This window comes from Thunnus albacares, chromosome 19 (genome assembly GCF_914725855.1).
Source record: "Thunnus albacares chromosome 19, fThuAlb1.1, whole genome shotgun sequence".
Classification (NCBI taxonomy): Eukaryota; Metazoa; Chordata; class Actinopteri; order Scombriformes; family Scombridae; genus Thunnus; species Thunnus albacares.
Genome location: NC_058124.1, coordinates 18154940 through 18178729, shown reverse-complemented (window position 1 = coordinate 18178729; position 23790 = coordinate 18154940). Strand labels below are relative to the sequence as shown.

The following is a 23790-nucleotide window of genomic DNA, read 5'->3' as shown; positions in this document are numbered from 1 at the left end:
CATGTAAATGTAAATGTCAAATTTGTTTTCTGAGCACTTTCAGGACTTCTAGCTGTTTCTTGGGTAAAGAATAGACATTTTAATCTCAACAATATGTTTATCTAAGGTGAATTTAAGTGTGTTTTATTGTAGGGCAGCAACTGACGAGTATTGATATTTAATCTGCTGATTATTTTCTCAATTAATCGATAAGTTATTTTGTCCATAGTCAAAAATGACATCTTCCATTGTCTTGTTTTGTCCAACCAACCGCCCAAAAACTCAAAGATGTTCAGTTTACTATCATACATGACAAAGACAAGCATTAAATCTTCACATATTTGGCATTTTTGCTTTAAAAAAAATGACTAAAATGATGATTTGATTATGAAAATGGCTCTATTGTATTTATGTTTTTAACTGAGTCAAACCCATTTTAAGCAAATCAGTATCCTAACATATTGTTCGCACTGATTGTTTGGTGGCACTTTGATCAGCTGACATTTCATCCAACCTTTGACTGTTATCCCGTTGCTAGGAAACAGCTTGGGTCCGGTTTTGTGCTCCGTCCTCATTTATAAGAGCTGTTCATGTGACTCGAGCATATAAATTTGAACCATATTTGGGCTTAAAAAAGAAATGATCCCCCCCCTCTTTAAGCATTTTTTATTCTCTGGCGACACCCAACACACTTGAAGGAAACTGCATCCGTGATGTCATCCTCACAACTTGTTGCTGCGGGTTTCTTCTTGCATCTTGTGACCAAAGCAAGTCAGATTTATATGCAGGTATATCCTTTTTAAACTTTATGTATAAAAAAAATGACAACGTGAGGATGATGTGTTGCCTGCTTACTGTTAAATGGCAGCATTATATTTGATATTTATGTGTCATCTGCGGCACCAAACCTTCCTGGACTGATCTGACCCGTTGGACAAGCGTCTGAGACTTTTATGGGCACACCGACGTCAGGGACTGCGCTTCACCGTGAAGATGGCGGAGGCTGCGGACAGACCACTACACCGGTTTTTCTGTCACTGCTGTAAATGTGAAACAAACCCCAAACTCCCGGTGAGTCACTTTGGAGAGTGTTTTTCTTCCACACATGCTGGACTGGGTAATGATCATATGGCCCATGGAGGGAGGAATCCAGACTTTTTCCGAGTTCTTTCTCTTTTTAGATACGCAAAAGTAACTTTGATTGGTATTTAAACTGTTTACTATTACAATATATAACTGCTGGGATCATTAAAGTCGCACACATGTGTCAGGCTGCTGCTGGCTGTTAATGTGCGCACAACATGCGCCAAGATCTGACATTAGAGAGAGAGAGAGAGAGAGAGAGAGGGAAAGAGAGAGAGAGAGAGAGAGTAAAATCTGGCGATTCACGTTGCCATATTTAGAAGCACCACTGTTGGCGACTTTTGTGTCCAGTTGTCTACTGTCAACTGCGTGTGAGAGACGTCAGAGGGGCTGGCAGGCTGTCACCACATGCACCAGCAGCACTTAACGGGGCTTCATATATGCCACACAGCCGCAAATAGATGCGTTTTAACTCCTGCAGCCCAATATCCACCCCCACCCTCCACCCCCTTTTTTGTTTCAGTGAAGCCCAAGTGAAGGACATAACTGTTTAACTTGTACTTATTTTGCTGTACATGTGCAGTGTTTCTCCTGGGGGGGACGTACTGTGGAAATCACTGCTGGGGCGCATTTGTTGCGCAACTGAGACTTCTCATTGCATGCTTTACGCACCAGCGTTGTTGTATGAATAGCGCACGTGTCCGTGTGTGTAAGTGAGAGACTTGATATCACCACCATGGCCATAATTATGTAAAAGTATGTGGATACCTCTGTCCACATATTCACTACTTTTGTCCAGATAGTTGACAGTAGAGACATGAAACATGGGTGGAGGCGCTACGAGAATCAGAATTTGGACATTGAGATTACATGTTGTGCACCTTAAACCTCTATTCCACATGGATGCTCAACATTTGAGTATTTTTAGTTTGGGGCTGGTTGTCATGGTTTGAGCAAGGTCTCTTAAACTCTAACTGTAGTAACTCTTAATGTTACAGCATATGTTGATATTTTAGACAATAGTGTGCTTCCAACTTTGCGGCAACAGCTTGGGAAAGGCCCTTTCCTGTTTTGCAATGCTCCTGTGCATAAAGCAAGGCCCGTAGAGAAATGGATAAACTTGACTGGCTTGCACTAAACTCCATTCAATATTTTTGGGATGAACTGGAGCGGTGACTGGGAGCCATGTGGATACCCACCATCAGTGACTGACCTCACTGATGGTTAAATGGGAGCAAATCTTGGTAGTCAGGTTCCAAAATCTTCCCAGAATCATGGAGGCTCAGCAGCTGTTGTGACAGCAGATTAATGCCAATGTTGTTAGGATGAATTGTTCAACAATCACGTGTGTGTGTGTGTGTGTGTGTGTGTAATGTTTGGTTTGTCCACATACTTTTGGCAATTGAGTATATTTCTTTTCTCTTCAAGGATTTCGTCTGCCCCAGGTGTGAATCTGGCTTCATTGAGGAGGTGACAGAAGACTCCAGGTCAGTTTGGGGATTTAACTTCAGTTTAGTGTTCTTTATAAGTTAAGAAAACAGTGATACAGAGTGTCAGGCTCTTGTTTTTCATCTTACTAAAACAGATTTTTGTTTCTGTCCTCAGCCTCCTGGAGAACAACACATCAGGGGCTGGTGACGATTCAAACTCATTGTTCTCAGAAGTATGTCCTGACAAATGGCATTTTAATAAGAACACTCCTCTTTCTCTAAAGCTTTGACACATTGCTTCTCTGGTTTCCCTCCAAGTTATGGCAGCTGCTGTTTATGGAGCGCTCTGCCCTGCTGTCTCATCCGCCCTCCTCAGAGTCCAACCCAGATGACAGTGAGCAGGTATCTGCTGGTCAGAGCCGTCGTTCACCGGTGTCACCAGAAGCTGCTGAGGTCCGAGAACCGGAGGCGTCTTCTCAACCTGAGCAGGAGAGATTGACCCGGCCAGAACAAAGGCCTCCAGTGGAAGGGTGTGTGGACACTGAGCTTAACTCTGAGAGTGTAAAAATCCCTCAGTTTGCCTTTTATTTCCATATTACTCTCTATTACTGTGCTGTGATAAACGAGGACACATAAAACCACCAACATACAGTGTGAATTTAAAATAATTGGGTGTGTTTTTGCACAGGCATTAATTTATAATTATGCTGTGAACAGGAAGAACAAAACAATTTTTGTTGTACCTATAGATTTGTTACTACAAGTTTCTACAAGTTTGAAACCCCTTTTCCAAATGTATACACATTTTTACATTGGATTGATTTACTTCAAACAGTAAATATTATATTCTATTGTAAATATAAAGATTACCAGCCAGTTTTTAGGGCTTTACCCTCAATATGTGTCAGTATTCAAATTTAATCAATTTATATGTTTCTGATGGCTTTTTCCTGCTCATATTTGAATAATAATAATGCATCATAATAATGTGTTTTCACAGTTATTATATTATATATTCAATAAGCTTCAATATGTAAGGATCCCTATGTAATAACTGGATATTACCTACTCAGAATCATTATTCTTTCTCTTGCACAAGTCATGAGTAGTTGTGCGGTTGGCTCAGTATCAGATTATGGTGCATATATGATGTATAACGCCCCTAAACTGTCGTGTGCTTAGCAGAGTCATTTGCAACAGCTGCAAGCACCAGTTGATTTACTGCCTGCAAATGAAAATCATACAAGCATGGCGTGAACAGAAACTGTATGTAGAGTAAAGCATGTTTTTCTGAAAGTACACTAAAGCAGTCATTTTCTGTTTCTGCACTTTCCAAGGATCGTGCAGCAGTTCTTGGCCGGCTTGTTTGCCAACAATGGAAACCCCGGTGCTGCACCAGCTGCACTGTAAACGCTTTTTACATTTTCGATTCACATCATTTACTTTTGATTCAGTTTTCGTCTCGCTTTTTGTGTGACAACCTCCTCGTTTTTTTTTTTCTCTCTCTCTACTGCTCTCTTTTCTGTTTCTCTCTCTCAGATCCAACATGCTACAGTTGCACTCAAACCCTGGAGATTATGCATGGGGTCAGGGAGGTCTGGATGCTGTCATCACAGAGGTCAGTGAGGTGATGATTTGAGACACTGTGGGTGTGTTATTCATTTTCTTTTCTTCCCTCTTTTATACATTTTATAAGACAGAAACTAAAAGCAATTATTAATATATTCTGTCCCAATTTTGACACACTTCTCTCTTTGTCTTCACCCCCATAACTGTTATTATAAAGTTTATTCTTCATGCTTTTCATTCATTAGAGCTTCCCCCCCAGTCACTCCACCAGTATATCCATAATCTTTGTTTCTCTTCCCACTCACCTAGTTGTTAGGACAGTTAGAGAACACAGGTCCACCCCCTGCTGAAAAGGAGATGATCTCATCGCTGCCTACAGTTTGCATCTCTCAAGAACAGACAGGTGGGAATCCCATCATGACACACTGTATGACACGATCAGTCCAAAACATCTTATATTAAGGGCTTGGGTTGAGTGTTTGGTTTTCCACAGAGGGATTGTCTTTCCTTTCTTTCTCCTATCTTTCTTCCCTTCCTCCATTTCTTCCCCCTTTTCATCTTTCCTTTCCTTCTCCTAATTTTCTTTCCATCCTATCATTCCCTCCTTGATCCTATCTCTCCTTCCCTTCTCTCACTTTTCCTCCTTCAACCTTCCTCCTCGTATCTCTCATTCCCTTCCCCTATCTTTCCTTCCTTCTGCCCATCCTCTTTCCCCTCCTCCTATTCTTACTTTTCTTCCCCCATCTTGCCTTACTTCTTCCTTGTTCCCTCCTCTTATCTTTCTTAACCTCTTCCTATCTTTCCAGAACTCCTATATATATATTCCCTTTTTCCTCCTCCAATGTTTCCTTACCTCCTTCTACCTTTTCCTTCCCTCATCTTAGCCTGTAGTTATGAACATTAATAAGTCATTAAAAACATTTTAAAGGCAGACTGCTTGCAAAAAACTGCGGCTTAAACAGGGTCATTGATTAATAAGGATCTGCTAAAAAAACAAACCAAAGTGAAAGATGTAACTCACTTAAATGTATCGATTCATCATAATGACTTATTACTATTTTGAAAAACATGACATATTGACCATTTATAACATTAAGTGACAACTCATAAAGCCTGTAAAAAGGCCTGTAAAGCGCCATTAAAGCTGCTGAATCTTTACTCGCACGTCATCAAACTGGGTCAACAACACAAAATGACAGACGACTGCATTACAAATGTATCACTGTGTTGCACTGTGATGGCGTGTAGATCTTTCTTGCACATCTGAGGTGTAATGAATCATTAAAAACTTTATGACTGATCTTCTCTCTGTGTGTCTGTTTCCTGCACACACACACACACGCTCACATTCTCATATTTTCTGTGTCTGTGTCTTCTGTTTTCCTCACCCAGCCTGCAGACTGGAGTGTCCAGTTTGCAGGGAGGAGTATTCGTCAGGGGAATCGGTCAGGAAACTTCCCTGCCTCCATTACTTCCACAGTGAATGTATAGTGCCTTGGCTTGAGCTGGTAAGGATGAGGAGTGGCTGCGGTTTGCGGGTTGAGGGGTGTGAAGTCCTGTGAAATTCGTCATGAAGGTTTTGACAGTGTGTCATACATCCTGAAGATAACAGAGAAACTTTTTTGTGACTAAAATCTGTACTACCATTTTCACAGGTTGTACCATTCATGCTGTTACACCAATGAGTTCTTGCTGGTTTCTAGAGCTCATGCTTACTCAATGTCTTCCCCTCTTACAGCATGATACCTGCCCAGTTTGCCGCAAAAGCCTCGATGGCGTCGACAACAGCCTCCCGCCCGCATCAGATCCCTTAGAAGCTCGCTCCATCAGGACGGAGCAACAGGAGAGGCAGGCGATCTGAGAAACGGGCCAAGCAACTCTACCTCCTTTACTGTTTTTCAAAAGACACGCTTCTTTCTTGCCTCAGACCTCAGTTTTCCCTCCACACTGACTGCTTTTTAGATCAAAATATACATTACACGCATCACAATCACAACTTGCATCTTAAACTCTTGATTCACGCATCTCTGCTAAGGACCTTTATGTGTTTTTTTTTTGTTTTTTTTCTTTTTCTTCTCCAACATATTCTCCATTTTCAAGCTACACTACACACTAAAGGACCCGGCAATCTGCTGACAAGATGTGGAGGCTGATGTGTCCTTCTCGCTACACTGCCCCCCTCATAGGTGGTTTTCTGAATGGCTGATTCAGATGAACTAATCACCGCTGAGCAACTGGTTGTTATCAAAAATTACGGGGATTCACAGAGTTATGAAGTATCACTTTTGTACCAAGACTGTTGGTTAGAACAATTTCTCAGTACTTCTGAACGTTGACCTTTTTCCACCCAATTTGATTCAGCGTCGTCCTCCTCTTTATGTAAAGCTGTTATTAAAGCCTAACCCTGTGATCCTCAATCTCTCCCCCTCTTTTCTTCTCCCTCGTCATGAGAGTTTCCAAGGCTTATTTGCTCTTGTCATGGACTTCTTGTTTTGGTTTCCCAACCAATCTGTTCAGTAATCAGATGGGTTAAGTTTTGTTTGCACTAGGGAGACTTTTTTTTTTGCATATTTTGCACATTTGAGGCTTTTCTGTTTGGCTGTTGTATTTTGTGATCAGCAGTACACTGGTGTATCTGCTTAATAGATGACAGCTGGTTCGTTTTTTCTGTTAGACCTCAATATAATAAAATGGAATAGATAGTTTACTCAAATATGACAGTAAACGTATCATACTGCAGAATATAATTTAATAGCATAGTGTATCATAGAATAGAAAACAGGCAGCAAATCTTGATGTTAATACACAGTTGAATATAATTGTGCAGAGCAGATTACAGCAGCATAAAATATATTGCTGAAACAGTTAGGAAATCTATTTGTCCATGACAGAAAATTGATTGATTGATAAGGTAAAAGTGCCAAACCTTAACTGGTTCCTCTAATGTGCTGATTTGCAATGTGGAGATGTCAGTTTGGGGTCTGGGAACTTGTGGTGGGTATTTTCTTAAAAAAAATTTTTGGACATTTTTATAAATATGCTATATTAAATGGTTCTTTTTAGGGGGAAAAGGAGTGCTGCATTTAATTATCAATTACTCTATCAATAGCTTTTGTGATTAATCTTAAATAAATTGTGAGGAAAAATTAGTCCAATGAGGTCCTCAAAATAGTCAAAACCCCAGATATAAACAATTTGTTAAATATATTAAATAGAGAAACACAGGATTTGGTGTTTTTTCTTGACAAATGGTTGAAAATGATCGATTATTAGAACAGTTTAGCATTAATTTTCCGTCAACTAATTGATTAATTAACTTAGCTCTTACAGAACGGATGAACAACTGTAGCAGTAGCCGATATGATGATTAATTTATAGGTTAAAGCGACTCCAGTTGATTTGCCGGGTCTGTTTATATACTGTAACGTTATGTTGACACTGTGGCCGCTGAGACCAGGCACCGCCAGTTTGACAGTTGACTGTTGCATTCCGGCAAAAACACACCCTCCTCCAACCAACCTAAATCACAGCTTTCGGCGGCAACCGAAAATAGTGAAATAATGAAACACAGACATTTTTGTCAATGACCAGAGAACCGCAGCAACCGCGTAGCCTACAACCGACATTTGCTCTCTCCTCCTCTCTCCCTCTCCCCCCTCCGCCCTCCTCGGCTCGTCCTCCTCCCCTCCCCTCCTCTCACCTCCCTCCCTCCGTCCTCTCTCCGGGACTGAGAATGCCCGTGTTGTACTGACACAGTAGCGATACGGGCTGAGCAGACATGGAGGCCCGATTAACGAGAGAGGCCCGTGCTGACACATCCAGGCCCAGCTAACGGCGAGGCGAAGTGGATTTCGGAGCATCTCCGGGAGATATTACGGATACCAGTTGCTGTAAGGAAAAGGGGATTTTTTTTAGCAGCGAGGAAGAAGAAATAGAGGGAGATCCATTTCGGGTCTCTGTTGATTCAACGCAGCCGCCATTTTGTTGACAGTTAGTGTTTTTTTAATAACCTACACGGCGCTGCATTTGTTATTTTATACCACTGGAATATAATTCGCCACATCTTTTGCGTGTGTATTTCAGTCGTTTTAATTGTGCGCTTGTCTTTGAACCAACGTCGGAGGATTTTTCTGGTTTAGCTGACCTGCTAGTGCATCGTTAGCCGTCGTAGCTGAGATGTAGTAACGTTAACACGAGTGCCTACGAGAATGTGACGGAGATGTAACATTATGTACATCACTCGTCCCGGGGTTGTGTCATATTCGCTCGGTTTACACATATTGTAGAAAAGCCGTAGGCGTTTACTACTCATTTGCAGCCTACAAACAGTGTAAGTTGAAGCTGTGCAGGGCGAAATGCACCTAAATCGTCCCCTCAAACAGGCTTCTGATAGATGGCTAGTTAGCCGCTGCCAGTGCCATTGATGCATAATGTAGCACAGGCTGTCTATCATTGGACGGATGGTAGCTACTAGCTTGTTAGAAAATAAACACAAATCTTTCACGATGCTCGGGTTAACGTTATATTTAACCACCAAAGCGCCGATCTTCACTAACTAACCACCTTGCCTGTTATTATCATAAAATATAATGAAAATACATTTTTTTTAGGGGGGGGATGCTTTACATGCTTGCACTCTGCTTACACCACTGCAACTAAGGTTAATCAATTTTTTTTTTGCAGGTAGCTAAGAGCTCTGCATTGATTTCGGGCTGAGATTTGTGTCCACGTTCAACATTATTATCTTGTTAGAACCTAGTTGGCACACTTGAAAACAGCACGCACGTTTGTTATGCGATAATAGCGTCATAATATGTAAGACAAATTACTCATGTCAGGTCAGTCACCTTAGCGCATGATGCCAACACTGATAATAATAGCTCATATCTTACCTATTTTCATGTTTTGGTTTTTTTTTTTTTTTGCCACTTCAGCACTTGGGGAAAAATATGTGGCCACCACGTTGATACACACCAATGGAGGACACAGCCAAATAATGTGAACACCGTTTCTGGACAATTACACAGGTGAGTGCATACCGGTATGATACATTTTGATAGATTTGCCGTTGTTGTTGACATAGTGAATCACGTTGTTCACTTGTCTTGTTCCATCAGTCTCCGAACAAGACTTTTAACAGCCTAATGTTGACGCACGAGTTAAGCGTGTGTAAAATTATTTCTCGGCTGCATGCAAAGTCAACCCCCTAAGGGCTATCGAAAACTGCAAGAGCATGCCCCAAAGGCTGGGTTTCCTCTCGAACAAGACAGGTATTATGTATATGACTATATAATGATGAATTTGCTGAGTAAATATGAGTAGTTGCAGTGAGGTTTGGGGCTGATCCGCTCGTAGACTCATGAGGGGTAGAGTTGACTGTACAGGAAACCGAAAGCAGATAACGTTATTTGGTTTGCTCAGCCCTCCGCCAGTAAACCACGTTTTTTGCATGACGGGGACAGCGTAATTAATTACAGTTTTGCGCACTGTATTTTAAGCCAGTTGACAGTACGGAATGAACTTAACGAGGCTCCTACATGCAGAAGGGATGTTTGCATGGCCGCTGATCAGACTGACACCTGTCATTCAACCGTATTCATTGATTTCCCTCCCGTTAAAATGGCTTAGGGCTCATGTTAGGCTGTGGTTAGGCATAGCAGAGTAAACAGGTTGTGTTTACGGTAAGGTTTGGGTCAGGTTTAGCATCTCAAAATATGACTAGACGGGGGAAACAGTCTTCGACACAGTACCTATCTGTCCCGATTTATTGCAGCCTTTACTGCAACAATTAGTTGCTCGTTTGTCTTCGACTTACAACCAGTATAGCAGCCTCTTTCCATTAAAGCCATGATCTGTTACAATTATGTTTGAGCACTTCCTCTGGAGGATACATATGATACAAACTAATGATAGTAGTAGTGAAGGAATTTGGCTGCTTTCCCCCAGCACTCGGCTCTGTGCTAATACCGATGGAGTAAAAGCCATGAAAGTGACACCGAGACGCCAGCCCTCATGTGAATGATGTGGGGGGTGGGTGGGTTGGATACTATTGCTATGGCCAAAGGGAAATCAGCAGTTATGAACAACGTGTGCAAAAGTGAGGAGGGAGTGAAAGGAGGGAGGGAGTAAGGGGAGGAAAGAAGTGGGAGGGGGCGCGGGAAGTTGTTTACTACGTTCCTGTCTGCACTGCCATTTCTCAGCTTGTTGGCCTGATATTGATTATTGATTCTATATTTTTCATAGTCATTTCTTGCATCTGTTCTCCTCTAATAAACCATTCTTTCCTCTTGAACTCATGGTTATGATTCAGAAAGTAAAAGCAAACAACAGACATGCATGACTAATATCTGTCTTCAAAACCAGTAGTCTTGTTATTCTGTTGTTTTGCTTTATGACTGTAATAAGCGCAATGACTGTAATGTGTCACCTGCTTTGCAAATACAAAAGTACATCAAGGCTAAACATGAAAACAATATCCTGTAGTCTTGAAGCTTATCAGTCTCAAAATAGAAAGCGCTTCAGCTTAGTATCAGATAATTTACAGGAGAACAAGTGCCAGTAAATGGTCTGGCTTAGCTTGTTAGAGGTGAGAAGAATGTTTTGACTCTCTGAGAGGCTTTTCTCTAGATTTGTGTCAGTAGCCTCTCAAAGAGTTAGGTGCTACAGTGGCTTGTTTTTGGCATAGCTGCTTTCAGGCAGCGGAAGTAGCGAGTATCACTGTGAGCATTTAGTATTAAAGAATAAGGAGAACATTTGTCACTCTGTGAGAAGGACACGGACCAGAGTTAGGGGGGATGGTGGGTGAAATGTGTTTTTGATTATAGTAGGACCACAGTGACTTTAGTTTGTGTGCTGTTACTACTGCTTTCCAAGTTTGTGAAATAGCGGAGGAAGAGGATGGAAAAGCTTAAAGAAAATGGTGAAAGAACACAGAGATTGATGGAGTGTTAAAGAAAAGTGGGAGGTGTGATTTGAGTGTGGTATGTGTAGTGAGGGGGAGTCTGCAGTTTTGAGGCGAAATGGGGTGAGTAATTGAAGTAAACACAGAAAAGAGGGCGTGGGGGAATTACAGGCCAGACTCCAAAAATCGGGCTGCCTTTACGGTGTGGTTCAACAAAAAAAAAAAAAGATCTACTACTGTTTTCCACAGTTGCAATCCAAAACAAACATCGTCTAAGACTGTGTAAGGCAGATTCTTTTTTTTTCTCTCGCTGTGACGTTTTACTGATGTGATGACTTGTATGACTTTCCTGGCGCTCCATTAAGTGGCTCCTTTAGTGCTCTCCACTAATGTAGGGCGCAGAGAAACCGCCGGCAAGTTGACGCTCTATCACTCACTCTCAGTTGCTGCTGGCGAAGGCTGGGAAAGGCGGCCGGATCCTCTGTCTAGTCCCAGAGGGCCCAAAGTGCTGAGGTCACAGTTCTGAATTGCCTCAAAATGACTTCACCCAGGGAAACCACCTGCTTGGGGGCGAATCTGCATTAAATCACTCAGTGGACATGGGGAGCTGTAGACAACTTCATTGAATAGAGCTGTCCTCTAAGGAGCACAATTAAGAAACATGCTGTTCTCTGCTGCTGCTGCGCTAACTGGGGGTATGAGCAGTTTGCCACTTTTATAGGCACCCGTTTTCACTGCAACCAATGAGTAAAGTTAAGGGATTGGTCATTTGGCATCTTATCCTGTAACACCCCGGAAGGATGTGGCAGCGCTGTTGGGTTAACTATTGACTCTGAACCCTTTTGGGCTTTGTAGTTCTCAGGTGTGCAATTCAGAGTCCTTGAGCCTAAGGTTACATTTCTCAGGTAGAAGAGCCTTGGCTGTGTAAATAGGTCACAGATTGTTATGGCTGTGAGGACGAACACACCATATAAAGTCACCCAGACAGGATGAAGTACAGCCTATAACCAAATAGATAATAAAAATTGTTGCCCCTCTGTCTGCTCTTCACCATCATTCATTATAAGTCACTTTATACTTCTCAGTTGTAGGGCACCGTTTAAAGTTGATGGTCTGTGTTACGATGACTAATGTGGAATTTGTTTTGCCCCCTCCACCCTCTCTTTCCTTCCCTCTCTCTGCTCTACCTTTCTTTACTACTACAGTTGAAGGACGGAGAAAGAGGGCTGGACAGCCGAGGAAGGGAGAGAAGCCACTTCAAAACAAGGAGAGCTTCACCCTCACCGTTATCCCCCTCCCCCCTTTTCCCCCCTTCACCCCTATCCCATTCCCTAACAAAAACTCTACCTGGTATCCACAGCATCCCCTCCCTTGTAAACCTGCACACTCCCTAAAGTTCTGATGGATCAGAAGATTCAGGGGGGAACCGCAACTCCACCCCCTCTCCTCTCAGGTGCTCCCGCAGGGGAGCGAGAGAAGGAGGGAGGGGGTGGAAAGAAAGAGGAGGAGGAGGAGAAGAAGAGGGACAGGGAGAAGGAGGGAGCTGCCACTGTCTCTGCTAGCGCAGGAGGTGCAGGAGCAGGTGGTCCAGGAGGCGCCGGCAGTGACCAGTCCCACTTCTCCATCAAGGAGAGCAGCCTGTCCGAGGGCAATGTCAAACTTAAGATTGGCCTTCAAGCAAAACGCATGAAGAAACCCCCTAAGATCTTGGAGAATTACGTTTGCAGACCAGCCTTCAGGGCCACCGCGAGGCATACAGGGCGTGGAGGAGGTGGTGCTCGAGGAAATCGTGCAGCAGCTACAAGTGATGGGCCAGGCAGTCAGAGCCAGAGTCCTTCACATGGCAGGGAAAAAGAGAGGGAGCAGAGTCCCAGTGTCAACAGACCAGCCCCATCATCTTCATCAACCCCCTCCGCTAAAGCTGCTACACCACCACCTCCTGCTCCTCCTCCCGCCAGCACTACCACCCTGTCACCCTCCCAAGTGAATGGGAGTGCTCCAGCAAAAAGGGTAAGGAAGGAAGACAGCAAATTTATGTATTTTGATTCAGCATTGAATTCACCTCTCTGCCAAAAGGGAACATTCAGTATTGACCGCCAGCATGTTCACCAGTGTAATATTTTGTGCACATACAGTTAAAAACTGTTATCAGTCATCTGCAAGGCAGTGGTGCACAACAAGGTTAGCTTAGTAATTACCATGTTATTGCACAGATTAAGAGCAGAGTATAAATTGTTCTTTAGTTTTCTTTGTGTTCTCTGTTGGCCTGTCTCTATTCATCACACACTGCCCCCCCCCCCCCCTCCCGAGTCTCCCTCTGTCTGTGTCGTCTATCCTCTGTCTCTGCCTGGCCATGTCCTCTCCACCCCCCTCCCGTGCATGACCTCTCTCTGTAGCTCTCCCTCTCTGTCCCCAATATGACCCTGATAAGTGTTATTGAGTTGAGTGTAACTTCCCCCCCTGGGCAGGCTCAGGAAGAATCATTGGACAGAAAATCCTATCAATGAATTGCAGTTTGTAAAGGGTAAAGAAACATATTGCTGATTGATGAGTTTGTACTTCTGGCTGTGGCTGTTTCTGGACAGGATCAGCTGCATTAGTATCATAGCTGCTCTTAATTTCTCCACATTCCTTCCATATTTGTCATTAGATATCAGTGTATGGCTTTAGTACGTTACACCACTTAAAAATTTGTTCAAATGTTGAGAGACAAAGCTATACACATACATACATCTATGTTAGAAATTGGGCAGTGTATGTCTTAAATGTAATAGTTAATTATCAATTACCACCTATTAACTCTCATTAATCAAATCTCATCTGTTTTTTTTTTTAGGGTCCACCAAAGATGGATTGCAAGTCTGATACAAAGCCAGACGCAAAAGCAGCCACCACCACATCTGAGAGACCCCTTAATCTTCACCGCCCTCCACCAGACAGCAAAACACATCCCTTTGGGAAGAAAACACCGACTCCACAACCCAACCCCCGGACATCTTCACCCTCTCCACCACTACCTGCATCAAAGGAACCCAGCTTTGAAGGTGTTAAACCTCCTCAGTACACCTACAGCACTGAAAGTCAGAGAGACAAGGACAAAGGTGTTCAAAGTTGGGGAGCCCCCACGGTCACTGAGAAATTAGCTCAACTCATAGCGACTTGCCCACCATCAAAGACCCCTAAACCAGCCAAACCTGCAAAGACTGACCCTGCTCCTCCTCTCCCAAACTCAGGCTTTATGGCCCCCACAGCCAAGCAACGAGACAGGGCAATGGCCAATAGGAACACATATTCAAGAATGATCCACCTTTCTCCACCACCTCCTGTGTCACGGCCGCCTGGTCGGCCCTATGGTTCTAGGAACAAAGACAATGTTATGGAAAATTTACCCACCATGATACCCCTGAGGAGGGAGGACACAGATGGGGCTGGGAAAGCTAGTAGCAGCAGCATCAACACAAACAGCAGCAACAGCAGTAGTCGCAGCAGCAGCCCAGCACTCACCTATGGCAATAACCGGCTGTCAGCCCTGTCAAAGGACGGCAACAATGACAACAGCAACGTTAGCATTTCTAAGCCACAGTCACGTCCCAGTCACTGCCTACCCCACACCACATCTTCGCCATCTTGCCCCATTTCATCCTCTTCCACCACTTCAGCTGAGCAGAGGACAGTGAGTGCAGTGAGTCACCTGGGCTCCCCTGCTCCCTCACAAGGACACCATGCACGAGAGAGTCCTGCCCTGGCAGAGGAAAGCAGTGCAAGTGAGAGGGAGCAGGACATGGACAGCCCCAGAGACTTAACCAAGTGCCCTCCTCTAACAGGAACAGGAAAGTCAGAGGGGAAAGATAAGGGGGCTAGTAATCAGTCACTGCGAGTTGAGAGGGGGAAGAGTTCTAGTCCAAGTAAGCGCAGTCCCAACCGGGATAGTAGCCGACCTGGTCGGACTAGCAGTCCCCCTGAACCTGTAAGACAAAGGGCACCTTCTCCACCAGAGCCAGATGATGAAGAAAGCCCACAATCGCCTCTTAGAGATGATTCTCCTGATTCATCCCTAGACTCTCCCGCAGAGCAGGATAGCAAACCCCTTAAAAAACGCAGGGGAAGAAAACCTCGCTGGACCCGTGTTATGAACAAGACGCAGAATCAAAGAGCAGGCCAGGACAGCCCCTTCGACCAAACCATCATGCCTTTATCTTCAAGCTTGGAAACGCCACCGCCAGTTAAAAGGCCCGTGGGCAGGCCTCCCAACCCAAATAAGGTAAAACCAAATCCTGTGCCACAAAGTCCAGTGTCACAGCTCTTCCCACCCCAGCCCAAGAAAAGGGGAAGGCCGAAGTCCAAAATGCCGAGGCTTGACGCCCCAGCCCATGGGCGCCCCCCTAATAAGTTGGCTCCTTCCAAGGTCTTTTCATCTTTACTGAAGTCCAAAGAAGAGCAGGACCCCCCTGTTCTTCACCCAGAGGTGGACCTGAATCCCCCTAAACCTATGCCTAGAAAACGTGGACGCCCTAAGCGCCTTCCCCCTACCTTACCCCAGGAGGGTCAGCCTCCCACACTGGCTCCAGAGGCAGGGGACATGGGAGACAAACGTTTTCGCAGCAAAGGAAACGGGCAGCTTATCATGAAAACTATCATAGGCAAGATCAATAAGATGAAAAGCGTGAAACGGAAGCGTATTCTTAGTCAAATCCTGTTAGGTCCGAGAACAGAAGACACCCCTAAAGTGACCACCAGTGGTGTGGTTGGCTCTGTGGAAGTTGCAACCCAATCTTTGTCCTCCCTGGCTGCTTCTTTTGGGGGAAAACTAGGGCCACAAATTAATGTCAGCAAAAAAGGCACAATATACATGGGTAAGAGGAGAGGCCGTAAACCCAAAGCAATGAGTAATGCCTCAGCTTCAACACCACCACCAGAACCCTTCCTGTCGCCAAACACCACTTCCCCTCTCCATCACCATCAATCACAGTCCCAGCAACAGCACCAGCTCTCCTCTTCGGAGGTCTTCCCTTCCCCCTCCCTCTCACAGTCTAGTGGAGGCCACAGTCCCATCAGTGATGCCAGTTTTGTAGAGCCAGGTTCAGTGCACTTTGCAGGTCACTCTCACTATTCAAACCCCCATCATAGCCACAGCACGTTCTCCTTCCCTCCCCCAACCTTTTCGGCACCTAATCCTCGCAACCCAGGGCTGGGCTCCATGGCATCATCTATGGCCACAGCAGCTTCCCAGAAAAAGTCATCTTGCCGTGGATACCATCATCACCACCACCATTACAGACAGCACTACCACTATCATAAGCTTTCTCCTCCCAGACCGCTGCATCCCACCTCTCCTGCCCCCCTCAGTGAGCTAAAAGAAGCCACTCCATCACCGGTCAGTGAGTCACACAGTGAGGAGACAGTGCCCAGTGATAGTGGTATAGGAACAGACAACAACAGCACCTCTGACCGTGGTGAGAAAGCTGGAGGGGCGGGTGGCTTGGGTGGAATTGGGATGCCACCCGGGATGGGAAGTGGCTTATTAATGCCAGGGGTCATCGGTTCAGCTATGGGTCCAGGGATGGGCCTCAATTCCAGAGGCAGGCGGCGACACTCCGCTGTGCTTATGGAGCATCCCTCACCCTCTCCATCACCCCACGGGGCAAGGTCATCACCTGATCCCCGGAGACCTCACCCAGCAGCTCCCGCCTCCTCCTTAATGGGACACAAGGAGAAACACAAGCACAAGTGTAAACGCCGTAGCCATGGATGCCCTGGCTATGACAAGCTAAAGAGACAGAAAAGGAAACGCAAGAAGAAGTACCTGCAGTTGCGCTCACGGCGGCATGACCCAGACTTTCTTGCTGAGCTGGATGAGATTGTTGTGAGACTGAGTGAAATACGGATAGCACACCGCACCACAGGGCACCGCCTTGGCAGTGGAATAGGTATGGCTGCGGGAACAAGTAGAGTGCCAGGAGTGGGGAGCCGGGCCAGCAGTGGCATAGGAGGCACAGGTGGCCCTCCACCACATCATTATGTCCACAGGGACCTCCTGCCTACAATCTTCAGGGTTAACTTTGGCAGCTTCTACTCTCATCCTGCATACTCCTGTGACCCATTGCACTATGTTCGTAAACCAGACATGAAGAAGAAACGAGGGCGGCCTCCCAAACTGAGAGAGTCCATGTCTGACGTTCCCTTTGTACCTGGGCTTGGATTCCCACTCTCCAGTGGGGGCTTCTACCACCCCTCTTACAGCGTTCCTTACTCAGCGTTGAGCTATTACAGAGGCTTTCCTCCAGCTAGCGCTCTGTATCCCCACCCACACCACCAGTCACCCCACACAGCCCCATCCCACCACTCTCACCATTCACCGTCTTTCCCCCCTCCTCCCCCTACATCTTACATGCACCATCACCATCCCTCGCATCTCCTACTGAACCCTTCCAAATTTCATAAGAAAAAACATAAGCTGCTTAGGCAGGAGTACCTGGGAGGAGGAAGGTCCCCTGTCCTTTACCCACCCATGTCCTCTGAGCTTTCCTTCAACTGGCACCACAAACACAAACACAGGCACAAACACAGAGAGCGCTGTGCTGAGGAGGACAGGGAGGAAACAGCAAGAGGAGGATCAGGGAGCCGGGCTAGTGCAGGGATTTCTGAGGGTGGAGCATCAGGGAAAGGAGAGCGGGTTGGCAGTTTGGGAATGGCAGAGTCTTTACAACGATGCCGCTTCGGACGAGACACCTCCAGCAACAGTGCCAGCAAGCAAGCAGCTACCACTTCTGCCAACTCCCCTTCTTCTTCGTCATCCTCATCTGCGGAAAGGTACAAGCGCAAAGAGAGCTCAATGTCCTGTCTAGGGCCCTCCAGGCTAGCACTGGGTAGCAGTTCAAAAAGCCACCACCCAGTAGAGTCCTGGTTCAGGATGGGCAACTCTGAGGCAGACTACTCTAAGCTTTCGCGGAGTCATGTAGTGCCTGGCCAGGGTCCCTTCTCAGACGGACGGGCTGAAGACCCAGCGGGTTGCTCGGACAGCGAGGATGAAGAGCCACTCACGCCCACTGAGGATGTAGAGCCTAGAGCCCATGATTCTCCAAATCTTACAAATTTGTTTGCCTCTGCTCTCACCCGCACTGCCCTGAGGGGGAGTAGAAGCAGAAAGACTGAAGTAGCCCCAGAGAACTCCAGCTTCTCCCGCATGGAACGACCAGTAAGGAAGGACCGCGCAACATCAGCTGAGAGGAGAGAGTTAGGTAGGTTTAATTTGGTTGAGTTCACTTGTAAAAGGATTTGTATAGATGCACACAACAGAGCATCCATTGATCAGCTGATACATAGGTTACAACAGCATCTGAACAGTTCATTTAATACAAAGAAAAGACTGTCTCATAACCAGTAACTAGCAGAGAGCTCTTTGCATTTATTTATTCTCAGACATTTCATTCACTGCATTAATTCCCTTATCATTCATGTCACCCTCTAAGCTTTTGAGCTTGATGAGATATTCCCGCACAGAAAATCTTTTGACCTAAATTAAATTTGACATTGTGAGAGGTTATCGGAGTCAATTGTGCACCAAATTCATTTTCCAAAAATAGTTCTGACGACATTGTATCAAGAATCCTGTGGCTAAATATGATTGGCTAGTGTCTGATGAGCTTTATGGCTTGGCACAGTTATGGTGAAACTGGCACTGTACAATCAATTTTATCCAGTGCTGATTCCAGGACTATGTATTTGGGCAATAACCCCAGACATTACCATATGGCACAGCAAGTGAGCTTTGAATCCTTGTTTTAATCCTCCGCTCAGTGAAGCCTGTGTATCTCTTGAAAAGCATTCATAGAAGCTGAGAAGTCATGTAGTGGTTACCTCTAGAACCATCCATACCTCAGTTGTGGTTGGATCAAACGCTACTGTAAATAGATATGTTCTGTTTCTTTAGCCCCCTCAGCTGTGCCCCATCTGAATAAAGAAAATACAAAGTGGAACGGGCCACTTATTTTCCTTTTGAAATACATTGTCTGACATTTGGTAGCTCTTACTAGTGGTTTCAGGCTTGGCAAAAAAAATGCATAATGACTTCTACTGAATCCACTGTGAATGTGGATGGCCACAGTTGATATAACATTTCTGCCAGAGCTCATCTTACTGAAGGGGTGGAGTGTTTTGTTAACACGCTATATTTAGTAGAAATTTCCCTCAAAAGCCCACAATGTGAGGCCTAGTCCTATCCCTCAGTACACCAAGCACCTGGGCTCATCAAAAACTGCTAATGTAAGACCGCCTCAGCAATGGTCTTGCTTCATCAGTGTGACAAATGGCCCCTTACTAAGACTGATGCACTTGTGTGTCTGTGTGTGTGAGCAGTGGCAGGGTGCATGTGAGTTTTACCTAATGTTTATGTGCATGTTTTGTAATTGGGATGTGAAGCTCTAGGGTCCATGCTGAGGCAGCATGGTGCTGTTCAAACCAAGCCAGGGTAATCCTGGATTAGAGCTCAGGACTTGGGGTCAACCAACAGTCACAGACTGCACTGTGAAGGTAGAGGAGGCCATGGGTGGGGATTGGGCTGGCGCACAAGACAAGTAAGGAATGATGGAGAGGGAGAGAGATGCACATTGTGAGAGAAGAGAGAGAACGGAGAATGGTGTGGAAAAGCAGGATTGTATGGGAGGCCAAGGATAAGGTGTAGCATGAAAAAGCAGGTGTTTCCATCCAAATGTGCAGATTTAAAGTGAATCTTCCAGGCAACAAAAGAAAATGCAAATAAATGTGTGTTACATCAACTATTGTTATGTGTTATATGTTCAACCTGCTTGCCTAAACACTAGGCTGGGTTTCACACTACACATGACAACCCATCATGACCACATGTCAAAGCGTTCACACATGTGAGTAGGACACGGGTCAGTCAGTGGGTGAAATTGTTGTCCGCTCAGATTAGCTAGTTAATCTGTCGTCCCACGTCGACCCTTTCTTACCTGTTAAATTGGGTTACATGTGTGCTCTCTGATCTCACAGTGGGTAGTCTACATGGGTCACTGGACAGGGGGCTACCCTTCTTTCACTAAGCCTCGACTCATTCCTGACACATACCATATGGTGTTTATAGACTTACACCAGTAATATATCTAGAATAGTATTAATGTCCAGTACCGTTCTCACATAAAACGTTCTCTTAAATGATTCAATCTGTTACAGTCACCATTTTGCACATCTTCTCGATATCAATATGCCAGCTTTCCCCCCTCAGCCAAGTGTTTAGACAATTTTGCAATATTTAGTTGAATTTTCACTGAGAATTTCTACTAAACAGATTGCATGTGCACAAAATGGCTGGATGGAAACGTCCTTAATGAGTGTCAGCAGAACAGTGAAGGAATGAGGAGTAGCTTTCAGGAATAACACTCCTTTCTTTATCGAGTTTGAAGAACCTACAGAAATGTAAATGTCATTAGGTCATGAAATTTGAAAATGTGGAGGAATATGTGGTGTAGGTTGGCGCTGTCTCTCAAGACAAGGATGAGAAAGGTGAAAGAAGTAGAAATAACAAAGAAAGAGGAGTCTTCTAAGGTCAGACAAGGGGGGGGGGGGGGCGAGGACGAGAATGTTGGGGACACAAGCACAATGAAAAAAAAAAGATGTGAAGAGAGTAATGTGTCAAAAGCAAAGCAGAATCTTGTAATGTCAAAGGAGGGTGGGCAGAAAGGGGGGGGAATGTGGAAGTTAAGGGTGAAGCATATGTTTAAGATAAATCTAAATGAGGATGAAGGAGAGATTTCAAGAAAGAGATGTAAGGAAGTAGTGGCAGTGGTGATCATTATAAGTGACAGTCAGTGGAAATGAGGGATCTGATGAGTTTAGAAGAAAAGAGTCAGAAAATGACCTACACACCTAACAGATGGTGAAAAGGTAGAATAGGCTAATCTGTCTACTTTTATTTGCTATTGAATGCTTGTTGAAAAGAGCGATTTTGCAGGGACACCATGATCTTGTTGTGTTTACTACTGATAAATGGAATATGACTGTGCCAAACAAATCCTACTGGATCTTACCTCCAGGTGGCTTGAATACAATACGATATTTTTTGTGTCATACAGTAGAAGATCACAGAATTGTATCCAACAGTTACCTGTAATTGACCACTGTCCAAACAGTCATAAAAATGCTTAGAATTGCTAAGAATGACTTGCTGAAGGTGTGTCCTTTGTAGTCAAAAGCTAATTTTGCTATTTCTTTGACTAGGATCATCAGGTATCCAGACAAGAGGTGGCGTCCTCTCGACCCCCGAGGGACCCGATGGATCCCTGCACCACCGGCAGCAGCACCATCACCAACCTTCTCTGTTTCACTCCCACGGCTCTGCCTCCTCTGCCTGCCTCTCCCCCTCCCAGGACTGTTGCTTGGATTCCTCCCTGCCCCACCACTCCCATAGGGCACAGCCATCCAAACACAGCCTCCACCACGTCAACAAAATCCTGCGTGCAAAGAAACTGCAGAGACAAGCTCGTACAGGAAACAATGTGGTGAAGAAGAGGGGTCCCGGACGTCCCAGGAAACACCCGTTACCCTCCCCGCCGCCATCCCCACCCCCTGTCGTCGAGTTGAATCAGACCCGACACAGGGACAGAGGAGGGGACCGGCCAGCAGGGAGCAGGGGGTGGGAGGGGGACACTGTTACAGATGCTATTGAGTCAGTAGTCCAGGGCCAGCGTAGGAAAGGTCAGAAGAGGAAGCACTGGGAGAGAGATGGGGATGAGGAAGAAGAGGAGGCGGAAGAGGACGGGGAGGTAGAAGAGACTGAGGAGCGATTGCAAGACAGAGGAGAGGAGAACCTGGGCAACCTGGTGGCAAGGTCCAGAGCCGGGTCTGGAAGGAGTTGGCTTACCCAGGACGAGCTGAATCACTTTCGTGGGTAAGCAGATTTTCACTACAGTGTTTTTGTTACACCTTCATACTGTAACCTTGACTGTGGGACTCAGACAAAGATTCAGAGTGAGTACTAGTGTAAGAATTTAGTGTTGTTATATATAGGAACATTTATTAAGTCCAGTCGTCACTAGAAACCGAGTCATGGTTCTAATTTTAGCTCAGTGGAGGGCAAGCCAGATGGCCACTGCTCCCCAGAACGCCCAGGAACCGTCTCCAGGGAACAAGCTCCACCCATCCCCATAACCAGCCAACGGGAGAAGAGAGCAGCCAGACCTCCAAAGAAGAAGTTCCAGAAGGCGGGGCTTTACTCTGATGTGTACAAGACTGAAGAGTGAGTCCCAAAGAAATCTTAAAACAAAATAATCTTTTTCTTTGTTTATTTCACTTACAAACACCACCACCATATGCAGTTTTTCTGCGCTGGCTGCTCGTGAACTGTTTTTACATTTGACTGTTTCTGTACCGTACCTTGTAGCCCCCGGAGTCAGCTTCTGCAGCTAAAGAAAGAGAAGCTAGAATACATACCCGGGGAACATGAGTATGGATTGTTTCCCGCTCCTATACATGTTGGTGAGTCTCAGTTTGGATCTTTTTTTTTTTTTACCCAACACCTCCAATTTTTTAAAACACAGGATTTGAGCATGTCATGTTTTTTATAGGCAGAGTTAAAATGGGAGCCTGTCGCATTAAGTCGGATGGATAACTTTGTTGAGTAAAACCCAGAAAAGCTCTCAGCGAAGTTACTCAGATAACTCAATAAACGTGTTTTTGGGAACAGCACTTTCCTTTTTTCATTGAATACAGGCCTGTAATTTCAGCTATGACTGGATGAAAAACACACACATTTTTTCATCAAGAAGTCACACTCCTTATTTATATTTACTGAATATTCATGAATTGTGCTACACTACCACTAATATATTAGTAATTCTTATGGTTTAAAATGACTTTCTTCTTCTCTTATGCTTCAATTTTATTTTCCCTCCCCAAATTTTCCTGTCTTCGTCTTTTCAGGGAAGTACCTGAGACAGAAGCGCATTGATTTCCAGTTGCCTTATGACATCTTATGGCTGTGGAAACACGATCAGGTAATCAATCATGTTGAGAACTAAGTGTTTGTTGGGTTTTTCCGTCTTTAGATTAAAGACTGATGGGTCGTTTCAAAAGTCATAGCATCAGTAGAGCCCCTCATAAGTATACTTTCTCTCTCTTTAAGTTGCTCAGTGTTTATCATTCTGTTCTTTTTTTTGTTTCAGCTTTACAAGAGGCCTGATGTCCCCCTTTATAAAAAGATCAGATCAAGTGAGTACCTGGCTTTGCTCTAGTGATCCAGACAGAATGTAAATTGTAGACTGATCAATTTATGTACTTCCACTTCCTTGTTTAATCCATGAGTCACAGAGATACTTGCTTTATTAGTTACCTTTCGACTTTGACTGTTCTTTGTCATTAATTGTTTGCATTGTTTGCAAAACAGGAATTCAAAGTATTTGATCTTCTCATTGCGGGTCACACTTCATGAGAGAGTGTCGATGCATGTAAATGTAAAATGGTAACGCTCTGTTTGTGTCACAGATGTCTATGTGGATGTCAAGCCTCTCTCTGGTTATGAAACAACTACATGCAACTGCAGACCTCCTGTGGACCTGAATGAAAAAGGCTGCCTGGATGATTGCCTGAATAGGTAAAGAGACAGAAATGTTGGTAGTACAACTCATAATAATGTCTTTCTGGAATCAATATTCAAGTTTAGTAATTTTATTTTTGGAAAACTTCGAAATTTATTGACAAAAATGTCTGCAAGGAGCAGCTAATACAAGTAAAAAATATACAATTTAATCACAAACACAGCTCAGTTCTTGTTATACATTTGTAGAAATTGACAAATATCTTTAAATTCATATTTTT

At 44.7% G+C, this 23790-nt stretch overlaps 2 protein-coding genes across 6 annotated transcripts in view; both read left to right on the top strand.

Moving 5' to 3' along the window:
• Positions 1–533: 533 nt before the first annotated feature.
• rnf115b (ring finger protein 115b) lies at positions 534–6478 on the top strand. Of its 3 annotated transcripts, none has more exons than XM_044334922.1 (10): positions 534–767; positions 919–1050; positions 2491–2549; positions 2668–2725; positions 2811–3022; positions 3830–3898; positions 4032–4110; positions 4371–4464; positions 5454–5569; positions 5800–6478. In XM_044334922.1, the coding sequence occupies exons 1-10, from the start codon at positions 693–695 to the stop codon at positions 5920–5922; spliced, it is 1017 nt and encodes a 338-aa protein (XP_044190857.1). In that variant the 5' UTR covers positions 534–692; the 3' UTR covers positions 5923–6478. The 3 variants fall into 3 exon arrangements, with proteins under 3 accessions (XP_044190857.1, XP_044190859.1, XP_044190858.1); XM_044334924.1 differs by having other exon boundaries at positions 848–1050; XM_044334923.1 differs by having other exon boundaries at positions 534–1050.
• A 727-nt stretch (positions 6479–7205) lies between these two features.
• ash1l (ash1 (absent, small, or homeotic)-like (Drosophila)) overlaps positions 7206–23790 on the top strand; it is a 32376-nt gene continuing 15791 nt past the window's right edge. For 2 of the 3 annotated variants that reach the window (XM_044334921.1, XM_044334919.1), the window contains exons 1-10: positions 7206–7951; positions 8996–9088; positions 12168–12972; positions 13799–18200; positions 21196–21865; positions 22040–22213; positions 22358–22452; positions 22897–22970; positions 23139–23184; positions 23458–23566. In XM_044334921.1, the coding sequence (XP_044190856.1) occupies positions 12364–12972; positions 13799–18200; positions 21196–21865; positions 22040–22213; positions 22358–22452; positions 22897–22970; positions 23139–23184; positions 23458–23566 (6179 nt within the window). In that variant the 5' untranslated portion in view covers positions 7206–7951; positions 8996–9088; positions 12168–12363. Of the gene's footprint in view, positions 8052–8995; positions 9089–12167; positions 12973–13798; positions 18201–21195; positions 21866–22039; positions 22214–22357; positions 22453–22896; positions 22971–23138; positions 23185–23457; positions 23567–23790 lie in introns of all 3 variants that reach the window. The other variant, XM_044334920.1, reaches the window with a different exon arrangement.

Coding starts and splice junctions, on each gene's coding strand:
- rnf115b (XM_044334922.1), top strand. CDS start 693: ATGTCATCCTCACAACTTGTTGCTGCGGGTTTCTTCTTGCATCTTGTG. Junction 3,899..4,031: donor GGTGCTGCACCAGCTGCACT/GTAAACGCTTTT, acceptor TCTCTCTCTCAG/ATCCAACATGCTACAGTTGC. Junction 4,465..5,453: donor CATCTCTCAAGAACAGACAG/GTGGGAATCCCA, acceptor TTCCTCACCCAG/CCTGCAGACTGGAGTGTCCA.